The sequence below is a fragment of the Mesoplodon bidens genome, assembly GCF_964165515.1.
Source record: "Mesoplodon bidens genome assembly, chromosome: 9".
NCBI lineage: Eukaryota > Metazoa > Chordata > Mammalia > Artiodactyla > Ziphiidae > Mesoplodon > Mesoplodon bidens.
The window spans coordinates 74,177,630-74,198,840 of NC_138166.1; the positions used below are offsets into that span (position 1 = coordinate 74,177,630).

A 21,211-nucleotide genomic window follows, 5' to 3' on the forward strand; every position below is an offset into this window, starting at 1 on the left:
TTCATGTCAGCTCACTTTTGTTCTCTGTTTATATGTGGAATCTCTGTTGGGATGACCTTGGGAGTCTAAGCCAGGAAACTACCTTAGAGGCAAAATGCTCATACATTACGGGCCTTTTAGGACCAGCAGAACCCAGCACGTGGGTTCAAGTGGCCATGCACTTTTCCACGTGCCACCCCGTAGCCATCAGTGTCATAGCAAGGTTCCAGTGTTCTCATCCCCAGCGCCGACCTGCCCTCAGCCTGATACATCAAGTCTTAAGAAAAGATTTAACCAACAGAGCCTTTGGGATATCAGATCTTCTAAGGCTCCTTTCATGAAGATCTTGGCTCATTACAGAAATCATCAGCTTTGTGTTACGAGACTGAGTGTAAAATAAAGAAATGAACTCATTTGGAGCTTTCTGTTGTCTCTCTCTATCCCATTGCACAGCCTCTGTTCCACAACAACCCAAAGCTGAGTTATTAGATTCTGATAACATATGTTCACATTATTCGTTACAAGAGCTTGTCCCACCCTCCACTAAAACTTGGCTCTCACTTTGCAAAATTCCTTTGTTGCAAATGGACAAACTCACCATACCAAGGCCCTTGTGTTGAGCTTTGTTTATGTTTGTACCTGGCAACAGAGATGATGTTCTTACTCGTTATTCATGGAAAAAGAGCCTCATTAGTGGCAGGACACATACTGTTGCTGAGATGCCTCGTTAGGGGTTTTAAGTTCAGCAGTTGTCAATAGACTGCAGATGACCTAACCCCAGCTGAATTCTGGAGGGTGTTTTGGTACAGACTTGGCTTAGGCCAGTGTCATTTACAGTAGAAATATAATGAAGTGGCTGCTGAAGTTACTGTTGCTTGAAGAGTGAGCTGCAACCACACAAGACTATTAAAAACATGCCTCTTCTTCCTCACCTCGTACCATAAAGTGGGCTCTTTCAAGTTCATCCCTGCTGCTTTTTCTGGAGACCCAAAGGACCTTGACCCAGTTCTTGTCCCATTTTCTGCCCCTGTGTTAGAAAGTGGGTGCTTCAGAGGGCTTGGAGTACAGACAGCAATGGGGGTGCCCTGTTCTTCACCCTGGTTGAGATGTCATCATCCTAATCCATGAGATGCTGGAGACAGTACTTTGAATCCCAGCCTCACCATCCCTCGCCATCGAGCCACACCCAAAGCAGCAGGATTATATGTTATCTTTGCAAATTGGAATGCTCTGGTTTGGTAGCTGTTTCTTGGATGTTTTATGGGTACAGCAATCCTTCTTTATTACATTTGCTAGGTAGCTGAATTTTTTAAGTAGTATGTTGGGAAGTGACACAATGGTAGTGCTGCTTTTCTGACCTTTGCAAAAAGGATTTAGAAATACGGTAAAACATGAGGGAAAAAACACAACATCTTCTGAGGAAAGGAGGAAGGCAACCTGTATTCCCTTTGCCTCATTCTTATTCTCCACTTTTTTATTTGCTTTGACTTTTAAAAGTGACATTTACAAGGTCCTTTTACAGTGAAGCCCTTTGGCAACCCTGGATTCTTAGTAGGATTACCAGTTAACTGATCACACCTCCTTGTAAACTGAAGTCTAATTTTGATTTTTTTCCCTTGACATGACTTCTGATCTTATATTATTCTAGCCATTAGTCTGAAATGCTGTCTTGCCAGCCTCAGGAGTTTTCATGCTCTTCTAGTTTCAATTTGTTAAACAACATTAGGGGTGGGCAGTTTTTATCCAGGTGGTTGGTGTTGGTTTTGGAGTGTCCTTCACACAATAACTAAAAAAACAGCAGCAGCAACAGCTAGCATTGAGTTCTTATGATGTGTCAGGGTCAGACATGATTCTAAGCTCTATGTGGTTGGACTCATTTATTCTCACCACAAGCGTATGAGGTAGATACGATTATTAGCCCCATTTTACAGCTGTGGTAATGGTACAGAGAAGAGTTAAGTCATTTGCTGAAGTGAAGAGCCTAAGATGTCAAGTAAAGCCATGGAGATGTTATGTTATGAGAGCAGAGATAAACTGAGAACAGTCTTGGTTCAATAAGATGTGAATTCTACGAGGAAAGGAAAGCCAGGATAAAAGCTGAGGTGGTCTGACCCCTGGCCCGTGCTCTTAACCATCATCATACTTCCACTGGTCTCTGCTGTTGGCAGTATTTTGTATTGTTTTTATTAACACTGTTCTTGTTGTTATTATCAGCTACAGTTTGTCGAGAACCTACCATGTGCCAAGCACATTGCACACATTACCTATAACTCTTACAGTGTCTTTGCAAGGAGGTGGTTATTCCATTTTAGCAGATGCAGAAACTGAGGCTTGTGAATTTAAGTAACTTTCAAGACCACATTCCTTGAAAACTGTAGAACTGAGATGCAAATTCAGGTTTAGCTGGCTTTAAAAGCCCATGTGTTTTTCATAAACGTAAGCTTTGCTGAAGCGACTTTCTCTCCCTCTCTCACTCCTCTTAACAAAGGCACGAATTAGGCGGGCTGGAGCCGTGGTGCAGAATTTCAGTAATGCCAAATTGTCTTTTAAGATTCTTTTAAAATTATTCCTTAAGAACTGGGCATATCTATATTTGCTTACCTTTCTGAAACCATCTTCAAAATATGGCTTTCCATCTTCAACGTGTACCTGATTTCTTTAGTCACAAAGGGGATTTGATGCATGGTGTTCATTTAATTTGAGATTTATCTTTTTTGTTTTCAGTCATACATTAACTATAAAGACAGAAATGTTTTCTAAGCTCATTAAGTCATGAGAACCTTCTTTTCAAAGCCATTGAGAAAGTTGTTACAAGCTTTGGATTGCCTTTCAAAGAAGTTTATAGGCCACCTAGGTTGAAAGCTTAAGCCTCAAAGATTAGGGTGGGAATGGGGAAAAGAATTCATGCGTTTCTTATTCATTATCATTTGCCCATTTCAATTTTAGAAGAATCTCACAGAGCAAGTGAATAGGAATGTGAGTGCTAATTTTGTGAGCATTTCCTCTGGGAGTGTCTAGTTCTGTCTCTAGTTAGCGATCCCTGAGGATGCCAAAGGCAGTCCTGTTGGTGGGGAAGAGGACTAGCCCTGGTGCCAGCCTGCTGACATCAAGTCCCAGCACTGCCTTTCACTGGCTGAGTGAACTTCAGCACATCACTTAACCTTCTAAGCTTCCATTTCTTTCTCTGGAAATGGAATCGAGGCTTAGAAAGCCTAAGTAACTTGCCCAGGATCACACAGCTGGGAATTTGTTGTGAGGATTAAAGCAGTTAATCCATGGTAAATGTTTAGAACAGTGTGGGCCATACAGTAAGAATTCAGTAACTATTAACCCTTATAAAGAGCTAAGGTGACCACTCCTGAACTTCACCTCTGTTCTCAATCCATTTTGTTCAAATGGAAAACCATACATAAAATGTCAGTTCAAATGAGAGCATAAAAGCCCAGTCTTTTGCCCTCCCCAAAAGTGTTATGGCCTGTTATTAAGATTAATTTTAGATCTCATAGGACATATATGTAGATATTTGATAAGAATGGAAATGCTTAGTTTTATCTATAAACAACTCTAACATTTGGAAAGCTGAAAAATAAAAAATGCCGAACATTTTCACTCCTGATCAAAAGACAAATTGTTTCAGCCTTGGGGCTATTTGTACCAATAGAAATACAAATCCAAGCTCTTTTCAGTATTTACTCCATTAGGTCGTTTAGTGATTGCCCTAAATTTGGGGGCAGGAACTTCCCTGTGAGGGACAGCTGGTCTTTTTTATAGTCATGAATACTATATAAATGCAACAACTATATCAAGACCATTTTTACTGGTGCCATCAAGCCCATCCTAAATTAGCATTATTATCTACCATCTGGCAATGTGCAAAGGGTATACTTTCAAGAACAAGACGTGTTTGTAACATTGGGGGAAATACTTTCATCTCAGTAGATTGAAAACAGAAATTCTAAAGAAAGCATGAGGGAATCACTCTATGTTGAGACTATTCAGAGAATAAGCTTTTTGCTAATCATTGGTTTGCCGAGTCAGCATGTAGTTATAAGTAAAAATTTTGTACACTTTGTTCATTGCCCAGGGCCTTATAACTAGTACAAGTTACTCAACTATCATCTCTGTTCCTCTGAAATGGTCACTGGATACCCTGTCTTTTGGTTAGGCTGTTTTCCATTTATGTTTATGGAATAAGAGGGATTTGAGATGCCAGAAGGACCAGTGAATAAAATCTCTATTGACAGGACTTCCCTGATGGCGCAGTGGTTAAGACTCCACGCTCCCAGTGCAGGGGGCCCGGGTTCGATCCCTGGTCAGGGAACTAGATCCCACATGCATGCCATAACTAAGCGTTCACATGCCACAACTAAGGAGCCCTCGAGCTGCAACTAAGACCTGGCACAACCAAATAAAATAAATAAATATATTTTAAAAAATCTGTATTGAAGCAGTCAGCGTCAGGCTGTCCAGACCTCCAAAATAGTGCTTTTCGGTCAAGGGTATGTATAGATGTGAGTTCTGATGCCATAGGCACAGGCAGCTTCTGAGACACATCCACTACAGAAGGAGGCTGTATTCAAGAAAGAGGGTTTGAAGTGCCATCTGTCCCTAGTGACAGACTCGAAGCCTAGTCCAGCTCCCTTCCCTGGTCTGGCTCTCATGGAAAAGATGAAGGATACCCGGCAAATGCTGAAGAGAATCCTTGTGTAAAAGATAGGCAGATAATCCCATTGCTGCTTCAAAGAAGAAAATAATTATCAGCACTGACACCATGGGCTACGGCTTCAGGCTAGTAAGCACAAGTGACTGAGAAGTGATGGCCCTGTATAGCTTTGCAGTGGGTGCCCTGCTGACTTGGAAACTAAGAGGTAGATCTGTCAAGAGGACTAGGCCTTTGAGGTTACAAAGTGCATCTATATACTGTACATGCAATGAGCGGGAGTTCTGATAACAGATGCTATTTCAGTGAAGACTGTATGGTGAAAACCTTCTACAATCTCTGATGATGGAAGACATTTTATGAATGCATACATCTGTAACTCACAGAGTTGGCACATGAACAAACCCTCTAAATTTATGCTGGCTTTAGTAATCCTTACTGTCCAGTTATCATAATTTACCAAGGTAACATCCCTCCTTAGCTGGCCATCACCATCACATAAACTGCCATATTTGGCTCCAGGGCACCAGCCACAGAAGGCCCTCCTGACACAGACCTTTTGGGGTAATCCAATTCAAAAGTTGCAGATAAGATCTGTTGTTTGGCTTTGTAGCATGATAGCTGAATCCGTGTTGCCTGCCTCTCCCCCTTCTCCAGATTACCAAGATCATGTAGTATTTCCCCATCCCAGGTGGCACGTCATTTTGAGGTTCTAGTATATCAGTCCTTTTTATTTCTTCAGTGAAGTTTTCACCTTTGGTTGAAAGGGGACCTTAGATTGGCTTTTTGAAGGTGGGACAAAAAGACTTCATACTATCTGGAACCAAAAACAAAAAATCTAAGGACAGAATTTTACATACCTATTGTTTTCATTGCATCATATAATGAACAGGAGTAAACTGAGAAATTTTATTGAGGACAGTCACATGGAGGACAGTGTCACATAATGGTACAGTAATAAGACATTACAGTCCACAAACAGGAAGGAGAGGTGGGCTGCATTTTCATTAGTTTGTTTTTCAATTTTGTTTGTTTAGTTAGTCAGTTCGTGGCTCCAAAAGCGTCTGTCAAGGCTACACAAACTTCAAGTATATCAATTTGCTGGGCAAACAAGAAAAGTGATGCTTGATACTATGTAGTCTTAAATGGTTATAAGAGTAATTAGGTTAATTTTTTCAAATTAATTCAGCAAGGATCTATCAAACCTTTATGTTGAAGATACTAACTTTTAGGTGCTTCCACATTCAGAGATGACTATGATTTACTCTGTGTCGCCAAGAAGCTTTCAGTCTATTGAAGAAAGATGATAAAAACAAAAAACAACCCATGGTGAGTGGAGGTGGGATGAATCCGTGCTCAGTGAATCAGTTTGAAACATGCTGTGGGAAGTACAGAGAAAGAAACTCTTTGAGAGCAAGCCCTGTGTCCTCTTCTTCTTGGACACTTAGGTACTACAGTAGGTGTTCAGAGCATCGATGGTGAACAAACAACTTGTTAGATGGAGATGCACTATGACATAGTGTCCTTACTTGTGAGGTGCTTTGGGACTTACTTATTTGCTGGTTGCTACCCTTGAAAACATTCTTTTAGAAGTATAGATGTAAAATTGACCCTCAGTTGACTAATCTCATGCACAGGGAAAGTAATGATCCTTTTAAAATTACACCTTGATTGTTATTATTATTGCAGATGAACAAAAGGAAATTAGGCGAAAAGATTATCACTGGAAAAATTCTGTCCTATCTAAAGTTTTGTCCCATGGGTTTTCTGAGACACATCAAATTGACAGTTTTACTCATAATTACATAAATTTGTCCTAAGATTATTTCATTGAATTTCAGATTTGATCTTATGAGCCATTTATGACTTTTGAAAACTTAACAGTCATCCTCCCTGAGATGACTTATTTTTTTTTCAGCAGCATCATTCTCGTAAAGGGTCCTTGGGAGCCAGAAGATGTGTGGTGTGCCTTCCTTGTTTCTGGACAAAAATTCTACTTTTCTTCAACCTTGTTTCAGCTTTTACTCTTGCTTTCTTCCTGCCCCACTTTTTCATTCCACTGCCTTTTCAAATAGACATCTAGATTTAGAGCACAGTCCAATGTCATGCCTTCTGCCAGAATGCTGTAAGCAAAGATAAAGGAAGTATGCGTGTTGAGAAATAACAAGTTTATGACTCCCTCTTAAAGCACCCATCAACACTGATCACTTTTGGCTCCCAGAAGCTAAATTAGAAGTAAATGTTTGCATGTTGAAGGAAGGTAATATCAAGTGATTTGATATGTTAGTACATTAACTTAAGATTTTATTCAGCAAACACTGACCACCAACTATGTTTCAAACATTGCTTTGTGTTGTGGGTACAAAGTGATGAAGAAACACAGCTTTTACCCCTAAAGCACACCACGTAAGTAGGAGAGGGAAATAAGAGAATGGACAATCGCTGTAAAGTGTGAAGACTGATAGAGTTTAACCCAAGATGGAAGGGACACCTCATCCAGGGTAATGAGGGAAGCCACCCCCGTGGAGGTGGGATCTGTGCTGAGCCAGACAGCGCAGGTGCTGGAGGCAAAGAGAATATGTCCAGAGGTTCAGGGCAGGATTGACACAGCTTGTGAGGAGAACTCTGTTTCCCACAGAGCAGAGGGAAGACAGGAGGCTGTAGCAAAGGGCTGAACTTGCACTGGGTGAGTTAAGCAGGGGCCAGGCCTCAAAAGAGCTTTGGGTCTAGTTTGGATTTTGTTCTGGAGACCATGGAGAGACTTGGAGGCAATGTCAGCAGAGGAGGGGCTTCAGCCTGCCCCCAGAGTGAAGGGAGTGGCACAGTGGGTTCACACTCTGCCCTTTTTTGACTTGAGGTGGTTGAGAAATGAACCCTGAGAAAGCCCTAAGATGTGAAGGAGTAGAATGCCACTGGAGAGGACTGGGGAGGTGATTTCAGACTCTGCGAAGAAACAGAATTCTATCCTTCAGGGAAACACATGCAGGGTTTTCCAACCAATAAGTATAAAAGAGTTTTTAGAATTTGGCTTTTCTTCTTTTCTTTTAAATTTATTTATTTATTTTTGCTGTGTTGAGTCTTCGTTTCTGTGCGAGGGCTTTCTCTAGTTGTGGCAAGTGGGGGCCACTCTTTATCGCGGTGCGCGGGCCTTTCACTATCGCGGCCTCTCTTGTTGCGGAGCACAGGCTCCAGACGTGCAGGCTCAGTAGCTGTGGCTCACGGGCCCAGTCGCTCCGCGGCATGTGGGACCTTCCCAGACCAGGGCTCGAACCCGTGTCCCCTGCATTAGCAGGCAGATTCTCAACCACTGCGCCACCAGGGAAGCCCTGGCTTGCCCTGGCTTTTCTTCTTTATACAACAAATGGGAATCCCAGTGCAGAAACTTTTTTTACTTCCTGGGTGATCAAAACTTTCTATTTTAAACTGTAACTACTTCGTTTCATTTGCTCTCTGGGGATCTCTTTCTTAACTATGTAGACCCAGTATAACCCTTAGATAATCTGTCTTTCGGGGGCATGTAACTAAGACGTTATCAAGAGCCTGCCAGGATTCATGTAGCCCACCAACACCCACCTACTTCTGCTGAGTCATAAAAACGACATGAGGAAGGAAAAAAAGTGGAATGTGGGGAACAGGTGGAAGGTCCACCTAGTCTTTAGAGGTTGTGAATTTGGAGCAGGCGATGGGAAGGCCTGCACCTGTCAATCTACGAGTCTCATTTGCTAAAAGCAAAGCATCTGACAAAGTCTTGTCTTATACTTTAATTACAACCAAAGCAGACAAAGCCTGATAGTAGTTAATACCTTGGATTTAATTCTTACCAAAAAGGAAACACCTTAAAGGAGAGCATGTTATCCTATAGCTTATAACAGCAACAACGAGAAGTCACACCTTTTTTTTTAATTCAAAGGAAAGATAAATAGAAACCCATAAATGGAGATTCAATAAATACTTTGTGTGGACACTATGTGGCATAGGAGATACAGAGATTTTTAAAGTGGAAATTGGTTGAAGAAGGATGAGAGATTCTAAAAGATGGGACTATAGTTATTCCCACTGGGGAAAAAATGTAAAATTAAACACAAATGATTAAAGTTTATGAAAATATCAGAATGACAAATAGCTAAATAGGTATATACAAGTGAGGTAGAAATCTGTCAGCAGGTGTTCTGGGTGGCTAAAGTTCAGAGGAGGCAAAAGTCTCAAGACTAATTGTGAAGCCATTTTCCAAGGAAAATGATAAAGTATAAGAGAATGATGATAAGGAAAATAAAAGCAAGTACCACATTGGCAGTATGGGATGGTGACAAAGACATGCTATTGCAAGACCATCTCTGTCACTAATTAGTTAGGCAGCTCTTAAGTATATCATTTAGCTTCCCTGGGCCTGTATTTTTTATCTGTAAAATGAAAGATTTTTGAGGGCTGACCTTCACAGTCGTGTGCTGTTGTCCAATTCTTTGATTTATCTTGTAGTACTACTATCTGGATAAGAAAGTAATGTGTTAATAAGTTAATAAAAATATACAACTATTCACTCCTATTTTCTATTTCCCCTCAATACTTTTGATTCTTTTTTTTTTAAAGAATTTCAACAAATAAATCAGTCCCAGAAAAATTCTAGAGGAGAGAAATATGTGGTTTATGAACACTTAGGAAAGAGCTGATTGAAGATCTAGCATGGATTTACTGAGGAAGTTGTGTGACATAAAAACAGATGAGATAGTACATGTGAAAATATTTGTAGTCTATACAATAATATTTAAATGTTTCTTATTAAGGCCATTTTTCTTTATATTTCTGAATTAGAGAAATGCTATGGAAGTATTTGTATCTTTATCTAAATAAAACATTTGATAATTTTTTTAATATCTTTATTGGAGTATAATTGCTTTACAATGGTGTGTTAATTTCTGCTTTATAACAAAGTGAATTTTGATTTTTTTTTTTTTTTTTTTTTTTTTGCGGTACGCGGGCCTCTCACTGTTGTGGCCTCTCCCGTTGCGGAGCACAGGCTCCGGACGCACAGGCTCAGCGGCCATGGCTCACGGGCCCAACCGCTCCGCGGCATGTGGGATCTTCCCGGACCGGGGCACGAACCTGTGTCCCCTGCATCGGCAGGCGGACTGTCAACCACTGCGCCACCAGGGAAGCCCCTGATAATGTTTTTAATGCTGTCTTTTTAGGTAACGTGGAGCAATGTGGTCATGATACCTATTACACCATTAATAAATGAATGGTATAATTTAATGGTATAATGTAATACCTATCATAACTATTAATAAATGGTTGCACATAGATCATTGCAGACTGTTGCAAATTTAGGGTGATCTCTAGAATACCATTTTTGGATTCTCTCCTTGGTATTGCCATGGTCAGTATGTTTTTAAATCAGACCTTGTCAACAGCATAGCACAGTTTAAAAGCGTATGTTCTGGGGGAAGCTCATATTTGTTCTAAGTGTGTGGTGTTGGCATATTTCTTAACTTTCTATGCCTCACTTTCCCCATCTATAAAACAGGGCTAGCAGTAGGTCCTGTCTCATAGGGTTGCTCTGAGGATTAATGTGTGTAAGTGATTAACACCAGGGCCTGGCACTTAATAAGCCCTTGATAAATGTTAGCAGTAATTTTGATGATGATAATAATCATATGGGGAGGAAGGTGTACTTATGAGGTATATGGAACAAAGCTGTGAGTGGTAGGTTGAGTTACAACAATGACTGGTAGCCTGGACTAATATGCTGAAACCATTAATATTTAATGGTTTCGATTTTATTTTTTTATAAATGTATTTATTTTATTTTTGACTGCATTGGGCCTTTGTTGCTGCACGTGGCGCGGGCTTTCTGTAGTTGCAGCGTGCGGTGGCTTCTTTTGTTGTGGAGCATGGACTCTAGGCACACGGGCTTCAGTAGTCGTGGCACGTGGGCTCAGTAGTTGTGGCTTGCAGGCTCTAGAGCTCAGGCTCAGTAGTTGTGGTGCACAGGCTTAGTTGTTCCGCAGCATGTGGGACCTTCCCGGACCAGGGATCGTGTCCCCTGCATTGGGAGGTGGATTCTTAACCACTGTGCCCCAAGGGAAGTCCTAGATTTTATTTTAAGATTTAAAATTTAATGGAGTCAAATGTGAAATCCTGCTCATAGGTTCAAAAATTCTCATGGCTGAAGTAAAAGAGAAAAGACCTGGCTTTGGCTGAAATTGGTTTGAATAGAATCAGAGGGGTTTGTTGACCACACAACCATAGGAACAAACCGCTCCAGGTGCTCAGCTTCAGGGCCAGCCCAGCTAGTACTCAGAGAATGCTCGTGGCCAGGGCTACTCGGACTGCACGTTTCCCCTGAGCTCTGTACTGTCGGGTTTCAGGGATTCAGATGATTATTTCCACTTCTAATTCTCATACTTTGAAATCACCCATGGCTCCGTAACAAAAATAAGTGAGAAGTTCTGAAGACTGTGTCAGTTGAGGGGCTGGAAGTATTTATTCTGGAAAAGATTAGGTTTAGAGGAGATAATTTAACCATCTTAGTATTTGAAAGGCCAACCTGAAACACAATCGGATTCTGTTTATTAAACTAGGAAGTAATTTTTAGATAAGGATGCATAGAGAGAATGGAGGGGCCAGAATGACGAAAGGCAAGTAAGAGAAGGCAGCTTCAGGTGACACAGGATTGTAGGTTTGGCTTTTTTTTTTTTTCATCTTTTTTATTGTGGTATAAATTACATATTGTAACATGCACAAATCTTAAATGTAGAGCTGGATGACTTTTCACCTATGTATATACCTCTGTGATCACTGCCCAGAATCATAGAACTTTCCATCATCTCAGAAAATTGCCCCTCTAACCCAGAAGTCACCCTTTTTCTGACCTCTCTCATCATATAATAGCTTTGCAAACTTCATACAACCACTTTGGAGCACTGTCTACCAGTTTAAACATTCATCTACCTTCTGACTCAATTCCATTTCCAGTTACATATCCAAGAAAAAATGAGGGATTTTTTTTAACCAAAAAGTACACAAGAATAGTCACAACAGCTTTCTTCATAGTAGTCCCAAACTGGCAACAATCCAAATAGCCATTAGCAGGAGAATAAACATATTGTATATCCACACAATGAAATACTACTCGGCAATAAAAAGGAACAAAGTACTGATACATGCTACAACATGGATGAACCTCAGAAGCATCATTTGGAGAGAGAGAAGCCAGACACAAAAGTACACATGCTATGATTCCAGTTGTATGACATTCAAGATTGTAGAGTTTAAGGAAAGACTTTCACAGCAATTTGATTCTGTACGCCTAAGATGCTTGGAGAAAGTCCTTCTTTCATAAAAGGATCTGTATGAAACACAAGATGGAAAGAAATGGAAGGAAAATTAACGCCAACAGTTCAGCTTTGCCGAAGTGAGAAACATTTATTCAGCATTCCTTGTTTCTACAATGAGTGTGTGATGTCTCATTTACTTTCATTTCCTCCTTGGATTCTAATTCTTAAGGGGACTTTCTGGCGATAATGGTAGCTACACACCACTTTCAAAAGACAGAAAAGCACTGCACAGTTAGAGTCTGCTCATACAAAATTGGACTTAGAATGATTTTGAGTTTCTTCCTCAAAATAAAATTTCTGAATAAATTACAAGCAATATTGGAAAACAGCTTATTTGTTGTCATTTCCTGCTTAAAACCTCTGATACTACCATTTTCATCAGTACGGTTAGTCACCCTGTTACCCTTACCATTCTACCCATTTCCCTGGTGGCAACAGCATAAAATCAAAGTAGGCAGACGAGTCTATGGAGGTAGAGAACAGATTAGTGGTCACTGGGGGCAGGTATTGGTGGGGAGGGTACAAATAAAGGGGTAGCGTGAGAAAGTTCCTTTGGAAAAGTTGTGTATTTTGATGGTAGTTACATGAATCTAGCCTTGGGATAAAATTGCATAGAACCACACACACAGGAATGCATGTAAAAAATGGTGAAAACTGAATAGGGTCTGTAATTGACTTAATAGTACTGTACCAACATCAATTTCTTAGGTTTTTTATGTTATAATGCAGTTATGTGAGTTGTCACCATTTGAGGGAAGCTGAAGGAAGCTTCACAGAACTCTGTGTACTATATTCACAACTTCCTATGACCCCATAATTATTTCAAAATAATAAGTTTCATAATTATAATAGGCAACAACAACCAAGTCTCAGTCTTTTTTTTTTTCCCTAAAGAAATGAAAAAGGCTCATGGGGCAAGCAGTCCATAATAATTAGCTTTCTCCTAAAGGTAATGTATATGGTTTTTTCTTAAAAATGAGCCAAAACATGCAGGTCCTGCCTCTGATTTAGATATTAGGCATTTATTAGATTAAAACACGGTTAACAATTGCACACCACAGAAGGAATACACTAACTTTCATGAAGGTATATAAATAATTTTCTACATCTGCAGGCTAACAGCACTTCGTGTAAGTTCTGCCTTCGTCTGTTTATGCTGTCTGTGTCTGGCTCCACCAGTGTATCATATTTGCCCATGAACTTGCTGCAGACAATTTGTAGAAAGAATTCTTCCACTTAGCATCATTGTTATCTTTTAAAAATTCACTTATTACGTGTACATTGCAGGAAGCTTTGGAAATGCAGGTAAACATAGAAAAAAATTGTCTATAATCCCAGCACCCAGAAATAAAAACTGTTGTTATTTGGTACATATAGTTCCAGCCTTTTTATCTCTGTGCATAAAAATGCTTTTTAGAAAATATGTGAAATCATAATTTTTGTAAACTTGTTTTACTTATTGATGTGTACACAACAATGCAACATTTCCCCAGGTCATTAAATACTTTCCACCACGTGATTTTTTTTTTCCCCCTTTTTTTGCGGTACGCTGGCCTCTCCCTGTTGTGGCCTCTCCCGTTGCGGAGCACAGGCTCTGGACGCGCAGGCTCAGCGGCCATGGCTCACGGGCCTAGCCGCTCCGTGGCATGTGGGATCTTCCCGGACCGGGGCACGAACCCGTGTCCCCTGCATCAGCAGGCGGACTCCCAACCACTGCGCCACCAGGGAAGCCCTCCACCACATGGTTTAACGACCGCATCAAACTGCACCCTGTGCATGTGCAGCACCTTAGCCATTCTATGATTGACATTTGGGCCGTTTCCAGTTTTCTACCATTAGAAACAATGTCGTGATCAACATCCTTAAAGCTAAATCTTCATGCACAGTTGTGACAATTTCCCTTAGGATAAAGTCTCAGAAGTAGAATTGCTGGGTAGGCAAAATGTTAAAGCATTTGATTTATATTGCCACATTTAAAAAAAAAGTGTTGTACACAAAAACCTTATTTGAACAAGATGCTTTACCTGAAAGGTAATTTAGGATCAGTTTCTTTATAATGATTCATCCCTCCTTACAGACAAATTGCCATTACCAAATAGATGTATTGCTTTGAAGAATTAAAAGAAAAATATTGAAAATATATAAATAAGTTATGCAAGAATTGTTTGCTTTTTTGTTTTTTTGGCTGTTTTTAATTTTTGTTTAATAGTGAGAGCAAAATAATATACTAAAGAGATAACAAATGGAATGAACTTGCCACTAGTGGGGAATGGGGTATTTATATTTCTTCCTTTTCCCATTTGATACTGATTAAAATATTTTTTTCTTTATTTTTTTAAGCATTATGACTGTGCACATATACCAGTATCTTTACATACAATGAAGGAGTAAGGGTAAAATTTTTTTAAATGGGGAAAATGTACCATAGTAGTTGTAACGTTGCAGAGTTGTGAATGTCCTGTCTATGGATGTGAGGGGGTTAAAGATCACGTTTGATTAGGCATCTCTAATATTCTGCTGAAACACATCAATCGTATCTCTTTCTGCATTTCCAGCTGGGTGAATGTGTTCATTTGCTTGATTAGGTAACCTTCAAAACAACATGATCGTTCTCATTGAGAAGCTAAATCCTTAACAACAGGTTTTCTTTAGTTTATCAAGTGAGGTTCCATCTGTGCTGCCACCCTCGAATAATTTTGACCATTATTTTCAGTTTCAACTCCTTTCTAGGACTAATCCTTTGTTCCCACTTCATAGAAAGGTGCTAGATGGTCACAGAAGGAACACAGATCACACCAGGAAGGGTGGAAGCAGGACTTGGATAATTTTTAAATGAAAGGTCTGAAGTTTAAAAAAAGGTCTGAACTTTTAAGTAGAATGTGTATTATCTGCAATTTTTTTTATTATCTTCCAGTAGCAATCAATAAGTGGACCCTAGCAAACAAGATAATTGATTCCTGGATTGATTTCACATACTGGGAAGTGGTTAAATGTTTATATGTTGGAGAAGCAGCAAGACAAATCCATGAGTGTCTGACATTTTTTTCCTTCTTAGTCATAAGCACACCATTTTACAGTATGCATATGGTGCTGAAATTTTGTTTGAATATAATTTATGAGATCAGGGTTACAAAGACCTCTCTCCCTTTCAATTCTGTGTTGGTATTTTCTCTGATTATTTGGATTTTATCAATGTCATTGAAATTTCCCTCAAAGAGAAATTCCTCATGCTGGAATTGGTGGTAAATACTCATTATTGAATGAAAGATTGTTTTTCTTTTATGAAATTATTTTCTTCTGCTGTTGTCTTTTGTATAGTTATGGACTTTCCTTTTCATCCCTACCATAATGTAATTCTTCTAAAGTTGAAAACAGCCAGAAAGAAACTTGGAGGGCATTCCAGGTGTTAAGGGTTCTTCTAACCTCGGGTGAACTTTGTAGCACCTGGGAATGGCATATTTTTACCTAGTCTTAGTGTTAAAGAAAGACAGTTCTGGTGCGAAATAGGATCATTATTTAAAAACAAGTCCTACCCCCTGCTCCCAGAGGGACTACCCTCTTTGCATTTATCTCCTCTTAGTTGTACTCTGTGCTTTTATTTGCCTGTAAACTCTATCTGAATCTGGTACCCGTTCCCACCCCTCCATCTGAAATTTTCTATACAAACTGAAAGGAACTGTTTTTCTGGGCAACAAATTAGGCTTCATATGAAAGGGGCTTTATCATGGGTTTGAATGAACAAAAATTGTATAGTTTTATAAAGATTTCATATATATCCTCATAAAGATTTCTCTTTCCAATTTTAACAAAAAAACTGAATATAAATTTCATGAAATCTGGTTTAAATCTGACCACTAAAGAATAATTTTTAAATAAATTTATTTATCACTAAAAAACCTTATATTAAAAAAAATCCAGGTAATATTTTTTTCACTTTAATATTTCATATGCCTCTTGAGAAATTTTATAAGTTAACAAAGAAGTCCTATTTGCCTTTCTTGATATCAAGACTATTCATGTAATATTTAGATTTATGTATTTATAACTATTCTCTGCTTAAATAAACTCAACATATGAAAAATCCTTATTTTAAATAAAAGATGATTGCTGAACAGTGTGGTGGATTTGAAATTTGAATTATTCACAAAAGTATGAATTACCCTTAGTTTCATGTACCACTTGGATACATAAGGAACAGTTAAAATATTCTTAATTTATGCTCTTGAGGCTTACATGATTAAAATGCTAGTGTATTAAAAAATCATTGCTCTTTGTTTGTACAGGCTTATAACAGTTCCTACTTTTTTTCTCTCTAACAGATATAAGCTTACCAAAGTCGGCAACAATATGCTACACAGCGGCCTTGCTCAAAGCAAGAGCTGTCTCTGACAAGTAAGTGGATAGTAGCCTGTGCAGTACAGATGCTGGTCTGGACCGAAGGAGATGTGTTGTCTCTGAGGGCTTTCTCTGCAAGTTTTTCTTAGTCTATGAGACCCCTGCTTATGAGCATGCATTTTCCAAAACCTGCATTTTCTTTTCTTTCACTACTAGAAGGAGGGAATGTATATCGCCAGGTATTGTAATGGTGTGTGGGTTCCTAAAGAGGGATTTATATGAAACTCCATGCCTCTGAGGTGACTTTTATTTTTATTTTTATTTTTTTTTTTTGCCAGACAGTAGATACCAAAAGGCCTGCTTGGGACTTACACAAAATACCTTCTTTGATTCATTTTTTTGCATATTCCTCTTCCTCCAGCAGTCCAGGTCGGGGTAGTAGTCATAACAAACATATTAATATGGCAAAAGGGGATGGTCATCTCCCTTTCCTTAATCTCATCAATTCCAAACTAACTCCCCACCCAGGATCCGTTTACCTTGAGTCACCATCACAGTGGGACATTTGCCCGTTTTGTTCAGGCAGGTGACTATGGTATAGAGAATTTCCATAAACACCCAAGATGACTGGCAGGTGAAAGAAAACAGATGGCTTAACTGGTTTTGAGTTCATAAACGCTTACATTTCCCGATACACTCCCTCGGTAGCACTGAAAAGCAGATAACAGGAAAAGAAAACAGCCTCTGCTGTGTCAGACAGGTTTGCTGTTAAGTGTGTGTGCACTTCAAGACCGAAGTAATTTTCTTTCATTCTTTTTTATCCTGTAGATCGCCAGTACCTACTGCAACATCTTTTCTCCCTACACAGCGACTCCAGCTTGGGAGGGCAGGGCCAGGGTTGTCACAGCTTCCCCTGTGGTGTCTGCCTGCCAAGCACAGCTCTGGAGTTAGCCCTGGGTGTGAGGTGAGAAAGAGATTGCATGGTCTGGTTTTTTTCATTCACTTGGGCAGGTGTCTCGCCCGCAGTTTGGGCATGCACACTCCCCCTGCCGGAACAGCCCCAAGCAGGCTCGCCTGCTGCTGAAGCTGCAAGACTTAACCCTCCATCGCAGCACTGACATTGGGTTGGGAGCCTCCTTTAAAATTCTCCCCAGTTCTGTTTTTAACCAAGTGCGCTCTTCTGTAACCTAGTTTTCTCTTTTTCCTACACTGTCTGCCCTTGTCAGTCCTACCCTCTCCCCTGACCTAAGCAGGTACCTCCTAGAAAACTTAGATTAGCTATTTAGACAGACAGACTTCACAGCTGAATTTAATTCCTGCCGCGATTAGATGCAAGCACGCTTTCTGCTTCTGCTGGGGTTTTTATTGGCCTCTGTCTGAGGGGTCACTCAGAGGTTCTGTGTAGTGGAGGTTTGCAGAGCTCATGCCTTTGCCTCGCTGTGGTTTTCTGGGCCCTTGATGTGTAGATGCCTTTCCAGGGTAATGCCCAAGCAGTGGTTCCAACTGGATGGTGTTTGTCTTTCTGCTTTTCAGATTCTCTCCCGAGGCTGCATCTCGGCGGGGGCTGAGCACAGCAGAGATGAATGCAGTAGAGGCCATTCATAGAGCTGTGGAATTCAATCCTCATGTGCCAAAAGTGAGTCTGTGGAATCCCCATAGGAACTCGTTATGATAGCAGAGTGTTCAGTGACCACAATGTCATGTCTAGAATGCAGCGGTTATAAAAAAATGAATTGCAATCAATGAATGCTGAGGCCCTGTAGAGCCTTTGCTTATTAGCCTTGTTTTTAAGTAAAAGCTACATTTAAGAGGCTTTGGGGCCCATTTTTGGGCTTCATACAGTAAGGGTAAATTGATAGACCTAGCTTAGGCAGGCCAGGTCAGGAAGCCTGAAAGTGACAACATGTGGAGATCCCAAGGGTGTTGATGCATTTGATAGGAATTGCACGCCAGTTATAGTCTTACTTAGAACCAACTCGAGAAATGAACCTTGTTGTGAATAAAAGTGGTAAAAAATACTAATATGACATTCTGTATCTCCATAAGTAAATGATAGTTAATCAGTATTGGCCAGCAAATAATGAGGAAAACCTCAAAGTATGAAGAAGTAGTTTTCTTTTGACTTGTTGAGTGCCATTTTAATAGGTATATATATAGTAGGAAATATTTGTCTTGTTAACCACATGACTGACCTATTTATAAATATGCAATATTTCCCATATATTTTTTTAAGAATTTGATTTTAAGGGAGTCAAATCATGGCAGAGGATATTTCTGTAATCTTTTATTCAGAAGAGGAGTGTGTGTTCATGACTTACCTGTATTTGAGTACCTACTACGTGATAGGCACATTGCTGAGGGCCATTTTCAGTTCCTTGATATTATAAAGCACACTTTGACCTCTGGGAAACCTCCTGCAGTTCACATCAGGTACTACAAGACAGTTTTCTTGGGAAAATGTCTGATGAAGACTTTCACTGGTGAAAAATGACAAAGGAAGGCTGTTTTCTTATTTTGTTGCAGTACTGTAGCAAAAGGGTGGGGTTGGGTGCGTGTATGTGTGCCTGTGTGATGATTTATGGAGTTGCCTACTTTAATTTGTTGATATCCAGAGTGACAAAGATAAGTGATCTAATATCATTCCTGAGGTTTTACTCAGGTCGCGGTCATCTTTTCACAAAACAGGAAATTGAAGAGTGGTGCACAGTGCCATATTTGCAGAAGGCTGTATTTATCCACTCTAGTTTCAGTGGATAGTGACCAACATAGTATTTGTAGACTTAGGTATTGTATATAGGGTGGTATAAAATATATCTATTTAATATTTTTTCAGCTAAGTTAAAAAATGTTTATTCAAATTTGATTAAAATGTAAAACTAATCATGAAAATATTGTCCTGAATTACAGTAAGCTTAGGTCATCAATTAATATTTATTGAATACCATTCTCTAACTACAGAGCTATTTTATGAGCTCTGTAGCTCATAAAATAGCCTTAAAATAAATAAGGCTCTTTTAAAAGTAGTATTGGGCAATAGAGTCCTAGATTCTGAGACAAACACTTGGGTTCCAAATCTGGCTCTGTCATTTATTAGCCATGGGATCTTGGGTTTAGCATCTCTGAACTCAAAAGTTTTCCCTCATCTTCCAAATGAAGATAAAAATATACGCCTCACCTATCTTCTGTGATAAAGATCAAGTGAGATAATATGTTCGAAGTTCTTTGAAAATACTTAGTACTGTATGTTTGTAAATTATTAAAATTATTAATATTTGGCTTGTTGGCAGCTCCTCAAGTATGGGACCTGAATCTTAATTTTTCCAGTTATACCAACCTGAGCCTTGTAATCCTGGGACACAAGATAGAAAACTGGAACAATACTTGTTGGTTAGGTATTTTAATTGAAGCTGTCGTTTAATTCTAGATAATGGTCTTAAATGGTTGAGCCTGCAGAAGAGTAGTAAAAGCCCTAAGAAATAGTTTAAAGCTGCCATGGAAGAATTTAACCTCGGTCAACTGCATTCTACTTGCAAAATAGAAGTCTTCTAAAAGTGGAACTAATTTGAAAAAGCTGAAATAATTTGATTTCACTTTACCTTCTAATCATTAAACTGAGAGAAGATAGGGCATGTAAGTAAACTGATTCTCCATCACTTTGCTTTGTTGGTGATTGTGCTGAGGGGGAAGCTTGTTTCCAGATCCTCCTCATTATTGACATTTCTGTGGGGAAAAGGCCCTGTGAGCCACTGACCTCATATGTTCAGAATTAATCACAAGCCTCTGGTACTCGTGTACCATATGCAGGCTGCTATAAACATCTTTTGTACGTGTTCTGTTTGTTGGACTGCTTGCTAATACTTTAGTAGACATGCACACACACGTGCATACGTGCACACATCCACATGACCACGAATGCACATACATGTGCACGTGCATGTATGTGTGTGTGCATATATATGTATATGGCTTTTCAGGCAGAGAATAGCCTTAATTCTAATGAAACATCAGTGGAGGATATAAACACATAGATTCTTGTTGTAAGAAGGGATCTTAAATGTCATGTAGGACACCTTCCCATTTTAAGCTTAAATCTCTCCTCATAATGATACTATGATAATTATGTTTATTTTTGGTTTCTATTAATGTTTACTATGTGGCAAGCACAGTGCTAACTGAACTACATATGCCATCTCATTTATTTTTCATAACAACATTGTGAGGTGTGTCATATTATTATCCCTGCTACATAGATGAGGGCACTGCAGGTTTGGAGAGGTTAAGTAATCTGCTCTTGGTCACACAGGAAGTAAATGACAGAGCCTGAACTGATTCTGGGTTATCCAGCTCTTAAACATCTCCCTCCGACCCCCAGATCCCACCAGGTGGCAGACCAGCCTAGGCTTGAACCCTCAAATGATGGTGGCCACATCCCTTCCCAAGGCACTCAATTCCCTGTAGACAATTCAGATTTCTTCAGGATATTATCATGTCTTAAACACTGCCACAGCTTCTTTTTCTCTTTCACAGGAAGTTGTCAGTGGCCCACCACAGGAATTTTCAGTATATACATGCTATTTTACCCAATTATAGTCTGCTTGGAAGGAGAAAAAAATACCAAATATGATAACTGTGAACTGCCTTCCATAAATTTCCATCTTAGTTCCAACTGGTATCCCAGTAAGCATAGTTAATATTTCAACATCCAGTGATAAATATTAGTTATTTACCCCAGGAGGGTTATTCTTAGGAACTCTTTACCTGCAAACATGAGGAGTAGGGAGTATAGCTCCTAACCACATCGCAGGACTGGGAAATAAATAACAGTAGTAAAAAGCCATGGATCTCTGTTCTGAAGCGAAGCCTCTGAAGCCGTTAGATTCTAAACATGGGGATTTCTGAAGCT

General features: G+C 39.6%; 1 protein-coding gene across 5 annotated transcripts in view; it reads left to right on the forward strand.

Moving 5' to 3' along the window:
• The window catches only part of ST7 (suppression of tumorigenicity 7), a 262,181-nt gene that overhangs the window by 207,957 nt on the left and 33,013 nt on the right, over positions 1 to 21,211 (forward strand). For all 5 annotated transcript variants that reach the window (XM_081243542.1, XM_081243544.1, XM_081243541.1 and 2 more), the window contains 2 exons: positions 16,293 to 16,365; positions 17,842 to 17,944. In XM_081243542.1, coding sequence (XP_081099668.1) covers positions 16,293 to 16,365; positions 17,842 to 17,944 — 176 coding nt within the window. The remainder of the gene's footprint in view (positions 1 to 16,292; positions 16,366 to 17,841; positions 17,945 to 21,211) is intronic.